The sequence below is a fragment of the Bacidia gigantensis genome (genome assembly GCF_019456465.1).
Source record: "Bacidia gigantensis strain McMullin 20006 chromosome Unknown contig_245, whole genome shotgun sequence".
Taxonomy (NCBI): domain Eukaryota; kingdom Fungi; phylum Ascomycota; class Lecanoromycetes; order Lecanorales; family Ramalinaceae; genus Bacidia; species Bacidia gigantensis.
Genome location: NW_025408601.1, coordinates 189,242 through 208,327, shown reverse-complemented (window position 1 = coordinate 208,327; position 19,086 = coordinate 189,242). Strand labels below are relative to the sequence as shown.

General features: G+C 50.2%; 6 protein-coding genes across 6 annotated transcripts; 1 reads left to right on the top strand and 5 right to left on the bottom strand.

Annotated features, from left to right (window-relative positions):
* KY384_005160 (uncharacterized protein) lies at nucleotides 1–761 on the bottom strand (the record flags this gene model as incomplete). The annotated part of the gene is made up of 2 exons (XM_044813661.1): nucleotides 1–36; nucleotides 495–761. The coding sequence occupies 2 exons, from the start codon at nucleotides 759–761 to the stop codon at nucleotides 1–3; spliced, it is 303 nt and encodes a 100-aa protein (XP_044668962.1).
* A 6,162-nt stretch (nucleotides 762–6,923) lies between these two features.
* On the bottom strand, nucleotides 6,924–7,769 carry KY384_005159 (uncharacterized protein; the record flags this gene model as incomplete). The annotated part of the gene is made up of 1 exon (XM_044813660.1): nucleotides 6,924–7,769. The coding sequence occupies one exon, from the start codon at nucleotides 7,767–7,769 to the stop codon at nucleotides 6,924–6,926; it is 846 nt and encodes a 281-aa protein (XP_044668961.1).
* Nucleotides 7,770–8,631: 862 nt separating this feature from the next.
* On the bottom strand, nucleotides 8,632–9,888 carry KY384_005158 (uncharacterized protein; the record flags this gene model as incomplete). Its single annotated transcript, XM_044813659.1, has 2 exons — nucleotides 8,632–9,306; nucleotides 9,382–9,888. 2 exons carry the CDS (start codon nucleotides 9,886–9,888, stop codon nucleotides 8,632–8,634), a joined length of 1,182 nt encoding a protein of 393 aa, XP_044668960.1.
* Nucleotides 9,889–10,290: 402 nt separating this feature from the next.
* On the bottom strand, nucleotides 10,291–10,929 carry KY384_005157 (uncharacterized protein; the record flags this gene model as incomplete). Its single annotated transcript, XM_044813658.1, has 2 exons — nucleotides 10,291–10,676; nucleotides 10,785–10,929. 2 exons carry the CDS (start codon nucleotides 10,927–10,929, stop codon nucleotides 10,291–10,293), a joined length of 531 nt encoding a protein of 176 aa, XP_044668959.1.
* A 476-nt stretch (nucleotides 10,930–11,405) lies between these two features.
* Nucleotides 11,406–13,427, bottom strand: KY384_005156 (uncharacterized protein; the record flags this gene model as incomplete). Its single annotated transcript, XM_044813657.1, has 7 exons — nucleotides 11,406–11,608; nucleotides 11,688–11,789; nucleotides 11,840–12,126; nucleotides 12,210–12,310; nucleotides 12,365–12,385; nucleotides 12,451–12,785; nucleotides 12,836–13,427. The coding sequence occupies 7 exons, from the start codon at nucleotides 13,425–13,427 to the stop codon at nucleotides 11,406–11,408; spliced, it is 1,641 nt and encodes a 546-aa protein (XP_044668958.1).
* A 904-nt stretch (nucleotides 13,428–14,331) lies between these two features.
* Nucleotides 14,332–19,030, top strand: KY384_005155 (uncharacterized protein; the record flags this gene model as incomplete). Its single annotated transcript, XM_044813656.1, has 6 exons — nucleotides 14,332–14,595; nucleotides 14,654–15,117; nucleotides 15,171–16,613; nucleotides 16,871–16,937; nucleotides 17,445–17,511; nucleotides 17,856–19,030. 6 exons carry the CDS (start codon nucleotides 14,332–14,334, stop codon nucleotides 19,028–19,030), a joined length of 3,480 nt encoding a protein of 1,159 aa, XP_044668957.1.
* Nucleotides 19,031–19,086: the final 56 nt, after the last annotated feature.

The window sequence follows — 19,086 nt, the reverse complement described above, 5'->3', positions numbered from 1 at the left end:
CTAACGGTATTCTGCATCGTCACCGATCTTGTGTGCCTGTAAAAGACGTTATCAAATCTACTTGTGTCAAGATCGTCACGAGCGACTTGGAAACTTCGGTTTGTTGAACCAGTCCACGACTGATAGCTATCTTTTGAACAAACGATCTTGTATGTGGTACGAGCCATTTTCATTGAAGCAGATAGTTATAATGTAGCCACCCGCAATAATCTCGTCTGTGTCCTGAAGAGTAGTACGAGGTACAGAGTGTCTTATCCTTCTCGACCAGAAGAGTGGGCTCGGTCTCTGATTATGCTTGTCGACAGAGATCTTGCACTGGAGCAATTGGAGCCCCCTCCAGGTTCTGATGCTGAAAGACATCTTCTAAAGACGCATTAGAGTGCTGGCCGTCGTAGTATATATTGTTAATTGAGACTTTTGTCGTTGTGAATGGAATGCCTTCCTTCGGAGCGGAGCCCATATGACGAAATTAGATTAGCAGTAATTTGACTCACAATGTGTAGAGGGGAAGGTGGAATTGGAGGCTTGTCCTCTGCAACACCCAACCAGCCAGAGGTATCGTCATCGAGATCTTCTTCAATTAGGACACCCTTGACTTCTGCAGGGTCAGGCGATACCTTGTTAAGGGGCGCTCTAGATGCGAAGGCTAGACGCATGTTGAGGTTAGAGGCTGGATCAACGTGGGCTGCGAACTGCCTCTTCCATTCGCTGAGTAACCCTGGTGGAGCGATGACCAATGTAGGGATATCCCTGACTTTCATTTGTCTAGTTTGTCCAGTCCTAACACAGAAGCATTGGATATGTAGGTCGTTCTCGCGTAAGCATGCGCCTGTGCTATCCTGTTGACGATGTATAGGTGTTTGCTCTGCGCTCAACTTAGCGCTCGATTGCTCGAAACATTCTCGCTAGAGAAGGAGGATCTGACGACGGAGACAGATAATAGCATAATCAATAATAGTCTAACATGTAATTAGCTAATGCGAAGCTATAGCAAATCAACCGTACCTTGCCTAGGCCCATGAGATAGCCTACGATCAGCCCAAGTATTTCCTAACCGACCCCTTCCACGATCCATTGAACAGGTATTTCTCAGAAGAGAGCATTAGTATGCTAATAATGAATGGGGCAATTGTCTCAGGTCAAATTCGGGCAGCCCTTTCTGAAAGCCTCTCGGCCGCTCCTCCCGCTTCCACGGCCCAATCGGGGGGTTGATGGTGGTGATGGTGGTTGATTGATACTGGAGTCACCCAGCACCACGCGGATCGTACACTGACAGCAAGACTATGTTACTATTGGCCTTTTTGTAATGCAGGAAATGGTCTATAGACCCTTGTTCTTGCCATATTTGTCGGGGGAGTACGGTTGTTGATGCACTGAGACTTCGTGTGATGAAACCCACCTCTCTGAGGGGATCAGGCTGCAAGGGCTGCCGATCACAACCTTCGGTGTCGCAGCGAAGACCTTCCAAGACTGGAGATCATGCAGTGGTTTATCCAGCATATTCGTCCATCGTCTTCAGTAAAAGCAAAATATTTCGAAGCATGCCGATATTGGACGATTCAAAGTGGCATCCTTGGCTTTTGCTCTTTGGCTCGACATCGTCAGTGACGTAGAGTAGAGCTTCAACTTTACTCACTCTGTCAACTCCAAAGCCTGAATCATGCATAAAGACAGCGACCACTGCCTTTCTCTCCTCCGAAGATTGTCGCCCACCTGGATTGGTCTCACTTAGGCATGGGTTCTTCGTGTTCGCTATGCCTATCAATGATGGCTTTGAGTTCGATTCTCGTTCCTGGATCGTCTGGCCGTTCGTCCGCCTCCGAAAGGGTGAGTGATGGTAACATTAATGTTTCATCCTTGACAGCGAAAGAGTCTATGATTTAGACCCTTTTATCATACTAGATAAAATATACTGTTTGCGTTCCTTTCTCGTAAAGGACTCGCTAGATTTGACGTGCTCCGCTTTGAATAACGACAACAGCCGCCATGATACGTAGTGCATCACCTCATGGCCCTGCAAAGACGGCCTCGTCAACTGCTCCAGTGCTGCTAGATTGAATCAAACTCTCATCTATAGTAATGTGGTCTAGATCGAACGGGTGGAGGCAACCATTCATGATACGATTGCGGAGAAGCAGTCGAGTCATTCTCAGCCGACGTTCTGCGTCGTAAAGCAAACGGTGGGATCCTTCTTAGCTGGCCTTGGGATTTCATCTCACGCTCGAGCATCCGAAAATCAGCCCTGGCGAAGGCCACATGAGGCCACATTTCCATACTTGAGTCGGAGGAATTGGTCTCCTTTGTATATAGTGTCGTGAGTGACCGGAGATCTTGGTATGTAGGTGGGCTCTTGGAGATCAGGAACGTAATTGAGCTGAGTAGTCAAGAAGGGGATGATTTCTTGAAGATGCCCCCGCGTTGTCATGATCAGCTGTGAGAGGGTGGTAACGCGGGAATGCCGAACATTCTTGTCTTTATGCAGGAATTCTGTGCTGTTTTGAGTCATCTGGCGAGGTTCTGCTTTTGTTGATTCCATTTCATTGAAAGCCAGACAAAGTTCGTCAATCCATGCAAAATGTGCGGGTCAATAAAAAAACCAATATTTCCCAAGGGTACTAGGGGAGACAGCGAGAAAACGCCCCAAAAACCCTTCAACCAAATAGAGAAGTGGAGAGAGGCAGATCAAATGACTGCAACGAAAACTTGTGGTGGTGTGGAAAACTCTTGAGCCAAATGCAGACCGCCTCTCTCTCGCTTGGCGTTCGCCCACAAGCCACGTACGGCTGTTTCTGGAATCCTCTCGTTGCCAGGACGTAACTTTGGAAATGAGAGAGTTTGTAGGAGAAAAGTGTGAGGACACCTTTCCTTTCCCTTCGAGACAGGAGAGAAGACGGTTAGAAGATGCCGAAGGTACTCCATTCTTCTCCCTTAAATCGTCGTCGAAAATACGTAAGAATGTCACAAGATCACCTCATAGGTAATAAGACCCCTGGCCTATTGTTCCTTGTGTCATGTTTGGTTGTTTGAGCAAATCTTCCTCTGAGTCTTCACTACTGTCGCCCAAGAGGTGATCGATAAATTCTTCGGGATCTTGTCCTTGGAACCAAGTGTCGCGGCAATCTGGGTCGCTCGGATCTTCATGAAACGTCGGTATAACATCAATGTGCTGTATCATGAGATATCTAATTCAATAGCTTTCGAGTGACAACGCCACAAGGCTCTCACACACAAAGCATTAGAGTCTTCCACTGAAGTCTATCCATCACAGTAGGGTTCGGTGGCATTTTCCAAGACTCCTAGGTCTCTCAGCTTGTCACGACGCTGACTTTCGCTATAAAGACGTGCCACTGCACATGTAGACGCAGAAACTTAACTCAGCCAATATTGCCCAAGATCCAAGAGTTGTCCTCTTCACATCCTCAAGAGAACATAATTGAGAATGGACGTAATTTTCATCGCTGGTTGTTGAGTATCAGTGCTCTCAACAGACGACTCGAGATCATCTGACCTTGTTCTCAGGGTCTGCAAGTGTACTATGTTTGTGTGTTGCTGTCATCGTCCTGCGGGGGTAACACGATCATAACCCAGCACCAAAAAGTTTTACATACGTTCATAGATTTGGCTCATGTTCGAGCCACAAAAGTCTCCTCCGTTGCAACGGAAGAAGGGGCAGTACTTAAGTTGTGCGAGAGCGGCAACGAATCTCTCAAACACCCTGTAGTGTCGGCTGACCTTTAGCAGAACACAAACATGACGATGATGTCCAAGTTTGTTGGTTGCATACTATTAGGAGATTTTCATGATCAGATCTTCTCTGTGCGCTTGATCTATGACTTTGAACAGCCCGACCACCACCAGTAATCTAGTGTTTGATTTTGCCATTGCAGCAAAGCAGGCGACAATGCAATCGATATCGTGAAGACCCATCCCAGGCGCCATAGTATCTTCTACTGCACGCAGATACAACTGCTGAATATGCTCCTCTGTCATCCATGTTCGAAGAACTAAAGGTGTAAGTATTGAAAGTCTTGCGAGCTCCTGCATTTGATAGCTTCCGAGATGGTGAAGAGCTTGGAGACGAGCCCATCCTGGTGGAAAAGGAAAGTGACGAAGTGCAGCTGAGTAGAGATCAACGGCTTGAAAGCTGACAGATACAACGGAGATGTTTTTTGGCTTGCAGGATCATGAGGGTCAGTAAATCCTCGCTTCGCACCCCAAAAAAGTTGGTAAGATTCGTTACAGATCGCACGATCATTACCGCGAGCCAGATGATTAGTATGCTATGAGGGTTCAATATGGTCGGAGCTTGTGAGATGGTCAGGATCACACACTTCATGGCTAACCTGAACCCGATCAACTATGTCGATCTTTGTTGGTAGATGGTCTGGGGATATTTGGAATTTGGCGCAATTTCTGATCCGTGAATCTATCAAGATATTACTCAGCGAGTCTCATGTTTTCAAAGGTTATAAGACTGTCTTTTCAGCCCGTCCTCATTCTTGCTCCTTGGCTTTTATTGGCCATTGAGGAATTCAGTAGGTCATGAGGCAGGATGTCTATGGGGATTTCACCGACCGAGCGAGGCGGCGAGACATAGCACCCTTTTATATCATTGACGGATTCGTTGAAGAGTGCTCTTCAATCCACCGAGCATAGACTTGCTTCCTCATTCATTGAAAATGACTCCAGGCGTCGGTCCTGAAATTCCTTCATTTGACGTAGGATACGCGTACAGAGTATAACTAAACGCCATCTTCAAGCCTAATAGAGTGGCGTAAGCCATGGGAAGGTACCATGTTCGTGACAAGGTTCGGCTTGGTGTCCGGTATGAATGGATCAAGTGTCGTCCTGTGGATGTCGAATCCGAAAAGGGCCTGAAATCAAAGGAGCTGATCGGCATGTCGTGATATACTTTCTGTAAGGAAATCGGCTAAGTCTAGGAAACTCTTCGATGTTTCTTGTGAAGGTACACTAGTACCCGCAATGTTGGCTGCAGAAAATGTCCAGATGCTTCCATGTCCATCGTATCCTGATGCTGCAGGAAAGGATCAGTTCTACCTCACAGCCTTGGTGGTTCGGCTTGTGAGGTTGGTCAGAACCCATCGCACAAGTCTTCCATTGTGGGACTCATGGCGACTCCGCCATAGTCTAAGCAAAAGCTTGCGGGGCTGACTGATCGTTCAGTTGTGCTTTTTCTTGGAAAGAAAGAATCGAAAGTGTTCCCTCCGACTGGGACGTGGACCCTACCCACAAGCTGGTAGGCTGTTGGGCAATAACACGGTTTTAAAGTAGGAGAAAACTTATGGAGTATACTAAACAAGAGTAACAGGCACGCACGAACATTCGACCTGAAGAACATTATGCTGTCAACATACCAGACCAGACATGAAACAGATACAGCATGACCGTTGAGCTGTAACTGTGCTGGTTGTATTGTGCACAATTTCATCGTAATTGTGACCGCCTCTTTTGAGGAAAAGTATGTCAGTGAAGTGCATCCAACGCACCACAACAACAACAATCTTGCCGAGCATTCCCAAGGAGAAAGTTTTATGGGGAATGAAAGAGATTTAACGGTGATGACTAAAGCCAACAGCAGAGGCAATGCCCCAAGAATTAAGTCCAGCGTATCACCCAGAGACTCACTCCAAAAGCCACAACGATCGTAAACTTGTCGACTCTTCCCGAGAGAAAGAAAGTGTCCTAAACAAAAAGAAGAAAGTCGGGTTGCTTGATGAACCATCAACAGAGAAAGCACCACAATGGCGTAGCAACGCCGTCTGATCGATAGGGGAGTTGTTGGGAGGGAGGATCTTATCTAGAAAAGACATGACTCACTTACTATCCGTCAATTCCAATGGTCGAGGCCTCGATTCAAGCCTTAATGTGGCGGGAACAATGGTCCGAGTCATTTTCATTAACAGAGGATCTCCCATACAAGATCTGTTGGCAGCCCAAGCGGTGAGGCGCGGCATAATCTTGAGAAAGATCCAATTTACGCCAGGAGGGATCATATGATTCTTCATGTCAATGTACTGTTGGAGTGGCAGCGAAGCTCTCCGTTGTTCATGAGGAGGGAGAGAGGGAGGGGAGAAAACACACTAGTACGATTCTCCAGAAATTGTCGTATTCTTCAAGTATGAAACAGAGAAGCATATACATGAACAAGAAGGATGATAGGAGTAGAGCGTACATATATATTTACCGCTTCCAGTAAGTAGCAATGGGGAGAAGAAGGAATTGAGGGTAGAAGCTGGCTGAGTATAGGAGTAAGAGGGGCAAGGAGGCTGGCAAGAAGACAAGAGAAGGAAGAAAGAAAGAAGAAGGAAAAGGCAAGGCACACGAACTCTTAAATAACCCCCAAGCCCCGCCGCTAACGACGATGAATCAATGCTAAACCTAGCGTATAGTACAAGCCCGCTCGCGTGAAGAGGGTAGTGATGGAGGATCTTTGCCACCGCTGTGTGAATGTTTCCTGGATTTGGCTGCCTGACGTGGAGAAGGGGACCGGGGGGGGGGTGAGACATTTGTGATGATGGTGGCGGGACGTGGGGAGTGAAGGCGGCGGAGGAGGAGGTTGGGATTTGGTGACGGGGGTAGGTGGAAGCTGGAGATGTCTCAGATGAGCTGCTGGTTGATGAAGTGGCCAAGTCCTGGTATCTGTTCTGGAGATTTGCTGACTCTCGGTTGATGGACCATAATGTGCTCAGGCCACCTCGGGAATGTACTCTGCGGTGCATATCGAAGAGGTGGTGTAGCCACTGTGACATCGACCACGTTGCGTCATTTGAGATCATGAGCGGCCATCTTGTCATTCAACTTTCGCCCCCTCCGCGCCTTCACTCCTAATTTGCCTCCACAACCACGCTGTCTCAGGACCCCCTCACCGTGAATGATCTTGATTTCTCACAATTTTCACCCCCTCAAGGCTCCACATCCCTCAAACCCCCATCCACCCCATCACGATCCAGCATATACCCAAACTTCCCCCTCCCCTCCTCCGTCAACAACACCTCCGGCAAATCCCTATTCCCCTCGACGCGATCATAAACCTCCCTAGTCCTATTAAAAAGATCCCGTCCAAACCTCACACAATCCACCAACCAGCCAGTCTCGCGAAACTTCTCCAAATTATACTCGACATGCGAAAAGCTCGTAATCTTCGTCCTCAAATCCTTCAGCGTAGCAAAACACGACGAACACGACCACGCCGCGTTATAGAACTCGAAATACGGCTTACTCCAGATACCCCCGCGCAGCTCATGCGGGCCAATGGTGTCGTTCATGCCTTTGAAGAATGTGGCTTGAGGGTGCTCCCATAGTTTGCCCCGGTGCTTCCACTGGAAACTGTAGTAGTAGAAATCACTCCGTAACGTCGTTCGTGCTGGGAACGCGCAGTTTCGGAGCACGGGAATAGTGCTACGTCGTGGGACCTCGTCCACGTCCGACACGATCAGTACGTCGCCGAGCTGGGGGGCTTTGTTGCCGATCTGGGAGAGGAGAGCCTGGTCGTACATGGCCTGGCGCATGAAGTTCTCTTGCTCCCAGGTGTCGTTTTTCTGCATGGTGAGCGGGGAGAAGTCGACGACGTGGTGGATCATTTTGGAGTGGTAGCGGCGGAATTTGGACCAGGCGTTTTTCACGTGGAGCGGCTTTGGGGTCTTGGTGAAGGTCGTGACGGCTTCGACGATGATGAAGTAGTCGACTTCGTGATAGAGCTCGTGGAGGCGGATTTCGAGCCAGTCGAGCTCTGTGCTGATCATGGACATGTCGTACACTTTGCGGGGTCGGTCGCGAGGTGAGTACGGGGTTAATCTTCGTCGAGCACAGAAGTCTTTGGCGGCTTGGGGGGTACGAAGCCATGTTTATCAAGTTTGAATCCTCCAGCGCTTCCGCTGTGGTCGCTGCTGGAAGAGTGGAAACTTGGCGTCATTTGTCCTGAGGTTGGTCGTAGGCTGTAGATGAGGATTAGAAAGACTGCTGCCGCTACGAGCCATCTTGAAGCTCGGTTAGGCAGTTGATAAAAGCGCATTGAAGACTGAGGAGAGCCCCCAAAGTGCTGATCATGCATGAGAGTTTAACATTTCTTCGTTGGGCCCATGAGCAGACAACGTGAGCAGAGTTCGCAGAGACGACTACAACGCTCGCTTGCAAGCAGTGCAACAGCAGCAGACCTGAAGTTGAAGATGGAAAGAACAGATGATATCAATGAGATTTGGAAGCAATCGGAACACGTCCATGTGAGCTGATGCGTTGCAACATTGGGGGGCCAATCGCCAGTCTCAGGCGTGCGGCACGACCCCGAATGGTCTGTGGCGGCAACGGCTGGAAATAGATTCAAGAATCTTCATTGTAAGACACATACGACATGGCAAAGAAGCGCTGTGTAACAAGGTCACCCTCTTCAGAGATTCCTGAGAAAGAATTCGACTCGAGTACTCGGATGGGTTATTCGAGCGCGCCAAAGTCTAGATATCGAATGAGGCATGACGAGCTGATGAAAGTAAGGACCGTTGAGAAGATAGTCTACGAGTATGATTCGAATGTGCATGAGCTCTTTATTAGAGGAGCAGTGTCTCCCATATTGCCGTCATCACATTCCTCGCGTAAAGCTCCTATCCGAAATCATCCCTACACATGTGCCCAACCATTTCCCCTCAAAACCTGCATCTCGTTGATCAGACACACCTCTCCCTTTTCCTTCTCTCCACTCTCCTTGCCATGCGCATCAACCCTCCTTCTCACCACTCCCTCCTTGATCCTCGGACTAGTCGCCCATCTCATGACCCTATTCCTCCATGCGCCAGCGATTGTACCCCAAGAGCCTGGCCACTGTCCATCCTTGGGATGCATAGCCTCATATGCTTCAAGCGAATACCCAACTCTTACGTTCGGATTCACCCACACCCCTCTCGTCGAAGATAACGGATTGTCCACGTGCACGAGACAGCACTCGCTTCCCTCCAAGTGCTTCATTGACAGCGCGTCAGATATGCCCCTGAATCTAAGGCCCGGTGTAGATGTCTGTTCATTCTCTTGGGATGAGTGGGTGGAGTAGAACGGCGCGGCGTCAAAGGCGACGATGCCATTCCAACAGCTGCGTACCGGGATGGGCTCGTGAGCTAGGATTGCCTTTCGGGAGGCACGAGAGCGGAAGAAGGGAAAGGTGGAGCTGGCGGCTTCGTGACCTTGGGTGTCTCGGAGGGCGAAGGTGTCGTAGTAGTAGGGTGGCTTGGCGAAGTCGAGGGAACAGGCTGCCGCGTAGTCGCCGTCGCGAGTGGCGAGGAGGGAGGCCACGTCAGCGGTCTATCATGCACTGATCAGCAGTCATCCAATGGCTTCCGGCTTAGCCAATGGCAGCCAGAGGAAAGGCCGACATACTGTGAAAGCGACATCATTGAGGAAGAGGGTTTTGTCGAATCTTGTACTGTTCTCTTTGTCTAGATCGGTAAGTGGCTGCAATGCTAGATTCCTCAGTCTTGACAGATATGGTATCCGTCGCAGCTCCTTCTTTCCGGCCTTCGTATCAATCCATCCCTCAGCATCCGGGCCCTTCTCTAATATCTGAGCGTGGGTTGTCTCATCCAATATAACTGACCGAGGAACGTTAAGCGTTGCAAGTTCCTCATCCAATTGTCTCAGCGCGCCTTTCGTGTCATCCCAGCTCCCTGATTCGTAGATCGAGATGTAGACATTCGAGGGGCCGAAGTATTGCACCAGACTTATGACGGCGGCATTCCACGAGCTGCGCAGTATTTTCTCATTGTTCCAATGAATGCTGGTTATGAAGACGCGGTGAGATTGCACATTAGGGGAGTCTTCGTCGTCCGGTGAGCATTGCGATAGGTAGTGATAAGGGATAGGAGGTCGATGAAGAGGGCGGCGCATATGATGAGGAGGGCTACTCGAAGCAGGCGAAATTGGGAAGAGCGACGGAAGGAGGCCCGCGGCATGCCGTGTATGGATATTGTTGCATCGTTACAAGTGGGCAAGGCACTGAGGCGTGGAATGAAATCTGAGGTGAGAAATTGCGATAGCTGACGGCAAACCTGCGGAGCGTGAGTGCCGGGCAGCTGCTGTGGGGGACTGGGTCTCCAACACAGAATCCAGGGCAGATTAGATGGAAACATGCCCACTCTCTTAAATTCAACGCTGGAGGTAATGGTCTGAATATGGTGTTGAGACTCGCCATTGTATTCTCTCAAAGTATCTGAGAATAAGTCCTTCTCTATGGCAGGGTCCACACCATATGCCGCCCGTCACCTAGAGCCCTTTTCCACTCCCCAGGGATCACAACTTCGACCTCAGCACCCTCATAGCCCCCCTCTCCTTCTGATCAGCCCGATCCCACTCCCCAATATCAAAGTCTTTCCAAGCCAATCTCCCATACTCAAGCTCCTTCAGTATCTTCCCTCCCTCCCCCCAGAAGATCGTCGTATTCACCACCATGGTAACCGTATCCCCCTTCTTTGCTCCCACAGGCAATTTCTCTTCCGACCCCGGCGGTGCATCAATCGCAAGCTCGAAAGTAGTGATGACCTCCATAACGGAAATGTGGCCGGGGTCACTGGAACCTGCAAGGGAGAGCGCGGTGACCACCTCCGATGCGCCGACTTTGGAGAAGGCCTTGTTTAAGGCGTACCAGGCGTCACGGTCGAGGCGGACTGCGCAGAGGGCTGTAATGGTGTGGTTAGTGGGTGGAAGCGGGTGGGAATGGGTGGGAATAGGGGAGGGATTTGGATGGCTTGAAAGGGGTGGAGAAGGTGACTGTGGTGGAGACGTACGGATGTCCGTCATCGTGTAGCCTGGGGCTTGCATTGCTCGAGTGGTGTCGGCATCGTGGGTCACGAAGGCTTTGTAGTACTTGCGCGTGAGCTCTAAAAGCTTCTTGTCGGGATGATGGGCGATGCGGCGGTCGTCAAAAGACATGATGACAGGGTATGTTGTACTGCGAGGAATACTAACTCTGATTGATGAAGCATGAGCGACCGAATATGAAGAACGGGAGATTCTATTTTGTTTTATCGCTACATAGCAGCCGATTAAATCCTTGACAAGCTCGCGTGCATATCGGTTTTGCTCGGATTGAGGGGCAATCTCAACACCATCGTACAATGCACCGTGTCTACCCCGCATAATTTGCATGTTGATCGGACCTTTCGCTAATTTGTTGCCTATCGGGAAACATCGGTGGAGTAGGAACAGACTTGATGTGTGCTAAGGCGCATGGTAGTGTACTAGTGGACCTGACTAACAATCTCCATGGATGCAATTTTTGAAGCCGGTAAAGCCAAACGAACATGGACTAAAGATCAGCCAGAGTCTCCCACTTGCTGCAATCCTGTTGAAGTCATTGTAAGTCTCAGTTGATCCGGGTGTCCCACAGCAAAAATCCCGCATCCTAATCATGCAATTTTTGAGCCTTCTCTTTTCTTGAAGACTAGCATCAAGGGTCCAGGCATAACGGTGAAAATATCTTGCATATCGTCGGTGATAGCGTGACCAGTCTCACCGGGTGCCAGGCTCACATCGAAACTTTGGACGATGATGGAGGTTGCAAGTCGGAGTTCCTTCAAGGCAAGTCGACTTCCAACGCAATTGTAAGGGCCTGTCAGCCCGCATCAGTCACACGTCTGGTTGTACCAATCTCCAGCTTGACAACAAGAGGGATCAGAGATGTATCATACCTAAGGAGAAGGGCGCAAAAGCCGTCTTGTCTTTGATCATCTCCGGGGCGGTACTCCACCGCTCGGGTACAAATGAAATGGCGTTTGTGAAGCAGCTTTCCACTGGTACGATTCAGCATTAGGTCCCATTACTTCCACTGTCCCCGGCTCACTTCTAGCAATGGTATAATTTGGCGCTACACATGTGACACCACCAGGTATGTACTGATCGTCAATCACAATACCTTCGGGTGGCGTCGACCTTGGCATTCCACCTGGCACGGGTGGATGAAGTCGTAATGTCTCGTTGATTATGCCATTTAGATATGGTAGGCCTTGTAGTGCGTGGTCGTCACGGATGTCGTTGGCTTGCTCAAGCTCTTGACGGAGAGTTTCGGCTATTGAAGGCTCGAGAGCGAGGTGATAGAATAGAAAGGTCAACGCGGAAGCTGTGGTGTCACTGATTTCCAAAACGAGTCAGCACAGAGCATCTTGACCCTCAGAGCTCTGACAGCTGCTATCGCCTGTGGAGAATCCTCATACCTGCCAGCTATGATAGCCAGTACAACATCACCTTCTAAGCTTGGCATCTGTTCGTCTTTTTTGATTTCAGTCCTATAAGCCTCGATAAGCCATGCCAATATCTAGAGACCAAAAGTCAGTCTCGTTGTGTAAGAGTGTTCGGACTGGCGGCGTACATCTGGATTCTCAGGCTCTGACTATAGGGAGTTAGCAGATCCTGAAAGGGTCAAATAGATTGGTAGCTGCATATCACTAAACATACTTTGAGTCGTTTCTCAAGAATGATATGTGCCTGTTGGAAAAGACGACGCCACTTCCATGCGGCGCCAGGAATGGCCTTTATCAATTCGAACAGCCATGGTACTGGCGTTAGGAGCGCTCGAGCTCCAGCTCCAGCTTGAAATGTTTCTATGATCTCTTCAACATCTGCTCCTTGGAGCATGTTGAACTTGGTATCAAACGACACATCGCCCATGACGTCGAAAGTATATCGATAGAACAGCTTTGTCGCTTCGACGGGTTGACCAGCGCCTCTCGCAAGTGTCTTTTCGAGAAGGTTTGTCAATTTGAGGACGCGTGGCTCATATTGATCCAGTGCTATGTAATGGTTAGGGTGTTCTAGAATACAAGCTCGATAGAATGCTCACCTTTCATGCTGAACGCATGGTCCCATACTCGCCGCTTGTGATCATGGAACGATCGATCGCGCGTCGTGACCAATGAAACATTCGGGGTAGAAAAATCGTACCAAGGAGCCTTGATACACCGCGAGCGCGAACCTAAAAGTATTGGTAGAGCGGCCGCTCTGAATATCGTGAGCTCATTGGGACCAGTCCGGACGAAGTCGCCGTAGGTAGAATGAATCTCATCAAGCTGGCGGTAATTATCGAACTTGCGGCTTCGGAAGACATGTTCCAGCTTCGTCAAACCCATCAATTTCGGGCCATGAAAGTGTCGCAATGGATGGAAATATTGTCGATAAATCAATACGCTCGACAACAGTGCACTCAAGTAGGCTATTGCCATCAAACTCGTGTTACCCAGGGCATCTCGCATCGCGAATTTGTACAGCATGACTTGGAACGTAGTCACTGCGATGAAAGATAGAATACTATATGTGACAAGACGAGGTGTTTGCATGTGGTGTTCGCCTTTGATGAAGTAGCCCAAGTGTGAGGTAATGCCGGCCAAAGCGCAGAGTCCCAGGGCATACGTCAGGTTGGGGAAAGGCACGATCATTATGGTATAGGGCGTGGGCTTGCAAGAGTAAGGACACAGGGAGACTCCTTATACAGGCTCGTTGTTCGAAGGAAAGGCTGTGGAGTCCTTCCAAGCCTCGGACTTGGGGGCTTGTGAGAACGTAAGGACTTCTCGTGAATGCTTTCTCTCTCGCCAGAGAAGGGCAGAATAGAGGTACCTTGGTTGGCGTGAAGAATATTTTGATGGTCTGTGAAGAAGTCTCAAGGCTAGTAATGCGGAGGTGATAACTTTGAATTCGGGGGTTTTGACCTCGTGGCAAGGGCCCCACCCTTTTGTATGTGCGAGAGAGGTGGCCAACCCCTATATCCCTCACACAAAGCAACCGTTCCACTGGCTCGCCTCATGGGACCAGATAGAGAATGGTGCGATAACAAGCCAAGCGGCTTGATATTTGTCAAGCGGGGTTCCCCACAGAAGGGGAAGCGGGGGCTGTCAGCGCAAAGAACGACTGGCTACAGGGAAAACGAGCTGCAAGAGATAGCGGTCTTATCGTGCATGCAATGAAAACAGCGATGTAGCGACTGGGTTGAAGGGAGGAGAACCAGGGAATCCATCCGCACAGGAAAGCATGTCAGGAAGCGTACTCTGTCTTACCGTCATGCGGTAGAGGGTTGAGCAATTCCATGGTGGAATGATAGCAGCGCTTAGATTCTGCATATCCATGCTCGCCATGCCACCACATCACTGCATGAGTGCATAGATGCATATGATGTGTCAACAAGCGGAAGGAGAACGCTCCGAAATGACAACCTAAATTTTGAGCTTTACGCACTAACGCTTTACCGTTGCCAAGCCGCAAATGTTGGACCAATGGTGCCTGCTCACTTACCTCTCTGTACCAATGCTTTGCGTGCTTACTGTGCCGTAGATCCTGCCTGAGTACATGGCAAGGACGTCACGAATTTCACTCAACGGCACGCCAAATGGCCTCAACGGTCATGCCCATGAAGTCAAAGAGCATGGTGGGCATCCCAATGGCGCTGCCAATGGAACCTTCGAGTCAAGCTACACTGGAAGTACAGATCTCGAGCGCTGGCGGCTGCTGGATGAGCGAGGCCGTCAGACTTGGCATTACTTGCACTCTGCTGAAGACGTAAAAAGATGGCCTCAGACCGTGGCTGATAGATACCACCTGGGTTTGCCATTGGTTCGTGACCTTGCGAAAATCTCGAAGCTTCAGTAAACGCTGATGCCGGCATTCTTAGCATCTACCCACACTTCCCCGAGCTACGACCCCCCACACGTCGGCGCAAAATGGACTCTCCTTCTTTTCCAAACTGCAGCTAGGACCTGGCAATTGGGCCTGTGAATATGGAGGGCCAATGTTCCTGTTACCGGGCCTTGTGATTGCCTGGCACGTCACTGAGACTCCAATACCCTTACCAGTAAGAATCGAAATAAAGAGATACCTTTTCGCACGACAGAATGCGGAAGATGGGGGCTGGGGCTTGCATATCGAGGGAGAGAGCACTGCGTATGGCACATCGATGACCTATGTCATACTGCGGCTATTAGGTGCCACTGAAGAAGATCCAAAAATGATCAAAGCAAGAGCAATGCTACACAAGCTGGGCGGTGCAATCTATGCGCCACACTGGGCAAAGTTTTGGTTGAGCGTCCTGGGCGTGATGGAGTGGGAAGCTGTCAATCCCATTCCCCCCGAGCTCTGGTAGGTCTGCAATGCGGAACACCGAACATCGAAGGGCTGAATTTTGACCATAGGCTACTGCCGGACTGGGCTCCAATCGCTCCATGGAGATGGTGGATACACATGCGTCAAGTCTTTCTACCTATGTCCTTTGTCTACTCAAAGCGCTTCGTCTACCCCCAGTCACCATTGATACTCCAGCTCCGCAAAGAGCTGTACACACAGTCATACCAGACCATCGATTTTCCCTCTCACCGTAACTCGATATCACCTCGGGACGATTACCATCCCAAATCGTTATTATTGCGAATCCTTTTCTGGGTCCTGGCCACGATCTGGTTCCCCTTATTACGGCCTAATTGGCTCAAACGCAGAGCTGAGGCTTGGACGCGAGACCTCATACGACGAGAAGATGAAAATACAGACTACGCGGACTTGGCCCCGGTCAGTGCACCTATGAACACTTTGGCTTGCTTCATACAAGACGGCCCCAATAGCGATACGTTTGAAAAACATATAGACCGGCTGCGCAATTATTTGTGGATGAAGAATGAGGGCATGTTATGTAACGGCACAGACGGCGTCCAAAGCTGGGACACTTCCTTTGCGATTCAGGCCGTGTATGAAGCTGGCCTAGCTGAAGACCCTAAGTGGATCCGGATGCTGCAAAAGGCGCTGGAGTTCCTGGATGATCAGCAGATCCGACACAATTGCTTGGACGAAGACGTCCGCTACAGACAAAGGCGAAAGGGTGCTTGGGCATTCAGCACAAGGAAGCAAGGGTACACAGTCAGTGATACGACAAGTGAAGCTTTGAAAGCGGTCATGATGTTGCAAAACCTCCCGTCTTATCCTACCTTAATATCAGAAGATCGCCTCAAAGACGCTATCGACACGCTCCTTACTATGCAAAATCCTTCCGGCGGCTTCGCCTCTTACGAGCCACAGCGTGCGTCTGAGCTTACCGAATGCTTGAACGCAGCTGAGGTGTTTGGTCGCATCATGGTTGAGTACGATTATCCAGAATGCAGTACCGCAGTGGTGACAGCACTCCGCTTGTTCTCCGAACATCACCCTACTTACCGCCGGCATGAGATCGACAGTGCCCTTCAAGGTGCTGTACGGTATATTCGGAAAGCTCAGCGTGCAGATGGATCTTGGTATGGAAGCTGGGGCATCTGCTTCACATACGCTGGTATGTTTGCACTAGAGTCGCTAGCGTCGCTAGGGGAGACCTACGAAAACAGCATCAACGCCAAAAAAGGATGCGATTTTCTTCTCAGCAAGCAGCAAGAAGACGGCGGCTGGGGCGAGAGCTACAGAAGCTGTGAGACTGGTGTTTATACGCACCGAGAAAGTCAAGTCGTCATGACGAGCTGGGCTGCCATTGGTCTAATGAACGCGGAATATCCTGACCGAGAGCCTATCAAGAAAGCAATCCAGTTGATCATGACCAGGCAGCAAGCAAACGGAGAGTGGTTGCAGGAGGGTATCGAAGGAGTGTTCAATAAGAGCGTGTAAGTCTAGCTAGGGTCGAATGTGAGCGCTCTCTCTGACAGCTGTAGTATGATCTCGTACCCGAACTACAAGTTTACGTTCACGATCAAAGCACTTGGAATGTTTGGCCGACGATTCGGTAACGAAGCTTTGCTGTGATAGCATTGACGGGGCCTGACAACGCAGTGAACAAAGCCATTAATTTCCGTTTCTGAGGTGAATGAGAATTTCAGCGTGACTGGAGACCGGAGAAAGCCGTCTCATGTCACGCAGAAAGCTGGACGCTCCAAGCCAACGTCCTCATCAAGGCCAAGACCTGGAGCCAGACGAGTGAGCAAGGTTACGTAAGGACGGTACGGCCGATCTGGTACCTAATCCTTAGGAGGGTAACCTGATGCGATCCCTACAGATCCGGGTACTACTGCAACCCACCCAGGCACCCACCCTCTTTGGCTTATTCACGAGAACGCGTCGGAGTATTCTTGGCTTCTTCGTCACGCCCTCCAACTGGGAAGTCACGAATTGTAAACGAGGGAACGAGCAAAGTCATATGGCCAAAATTCTGTTCAAATGCCTCAACTCAGGAGGTGACGAATGGTAATTTGAAGGATGACTGTCATGGGCAACACTTTTTGACCGTGTGGCAAATGCATAAAGCCTCAAATTAAACAGATTTCAGGGTCGATTGAGAGCAAAATAGAACCCAAGATACGTCTTGATCACTTCAGATCGTTGAGTTTGACCTACATGCTCAACCACAGGATTATCGTTTCTATTTCAAGAGTCTATGTGGTGAGAAAATGCCGGACTAACCGGGGAAGGCCTATTCTCTTTCGCGTGTGGCTGTCAAGAGCGGCCTGAAGATGCTGTGGCTGGCTTTCTCATACACTTTGTTTAACATGATCCACACACCACGAGGTAAGCGGTGTGACTTCTGAAAACCACTCAGCCGTGTGGACAGCGTCATAGTCATCTCAAATAGTGGCATTCTCGTGCGTTAGGCTTACCAAGAAGCCTTACTGACATAGCGATGGGACTTGATCGATTGCCCTCAGAATTTTCACCGAGGTGGGCACGACACTGACAAACCGAGAGTCAATTGATCTGTAAAGGTTAAGCAGCTCGCACAAAGCATGCAAGGTCTATGACAAAGTCTCCTACGGGGACTTGATGGAGGGTACATCCAACAAGATAAATAGGTTCTTAGAGCCCCGTGGAGGTTGCACTATCAACAGGTTGTGACACCGAAGATTTTATTTGAGTCGCCAAAACGCCAATAGCCTCCAGAAGTCGAAGTACGATGCTTATTCCCTACGGCCTACTGATCCCTCTTTGGGCATGTATTCAATTGTCGAGCTCACTACCCCTCACCCAAACCTTCACGAATGATACGACATCGAGGCATGTTGCATCCTTGCTAAACGCAAAACCCTTCTTCAGCAGCTCTCTTGGCTCTTTGCAAGCCATCACCGCCAAAGAGCTCCCAATACTTGACACGTTATCAGTGCAACGTATCGTCCTCGAACCTGGCGCGATCCGCGAGCCGCACTGGTACACAAACTGCAACGAGGTAGCCTACGCCATCACTGGCAAACTCCTTGTCACCATCTTCGGCAACGTCGACACCTTCTCCAGCTTCACAATTGACGCCGGCCAAATGTTCTACACGGAGTCAGGCTACCTCCAGGCCATCGAAAACGTCGGCGACGAGACCGCCGTCATCATCACCAGCCCCCGCAGCAGCCTCCCCGTCGACATCTCCCTCTCCGCTACCTTCGGCTCCCAAACCGACGCCGTCCTCGGCAACACCTACAACGACACCTCATCCTTTTGGTCCCCCATCGCCCGCACTTCCGCCCCAAATTGGATCGTCAAGCGTAACGGGCCCCCGTCAATCCCCTCCACCGCCGGTCTTCCCGACCCACGCAAATTCGACATCGAAGCACAACGCGCACCAATCGACTTCCCCTACGGCACCGCAAAACTAGCACGCTCCCAATACTGGCCCGCGCTCGAAGATCTGGCCTTCTACTCCCTCCGCGTCACGGACGAAGGTATGCGCGAAGTCCACTGGCATCCTACGACTGTGGAACTCGGCTATGTCATCAAAGGCAGCGCGCGTATGTCCATCATGGATCCCGACGGCTCCGTCGATACTTATGTCTTGAAGCCTGGGGATATGTATGCTGTGCCGGTCGGGTATCCGCACCAGATTGAGGATCTTGGCGGGGAGGAAATCCATTTTGGGATTTTCTTTAGTCAGAGCACGGTGGGTGATGTTGGGCTCAAGGCTGTGGGGACGGCGTTGTCGAGGGAGATGCTGGCGAGCACGTTGGGGGTTGAGGGGGGTGTGTTGCCGGATCTGCCGTTTACGCCCGCGGATCCGCTGATTGTGCAGAGGGTTAATCCGGTGGATCCGGTTAGGGTTGCGAAGTAGGAGGTGGATATGGGAGATTGAAGTTTGCCAGGTCGAGAGACTTTTTAGACGTGATT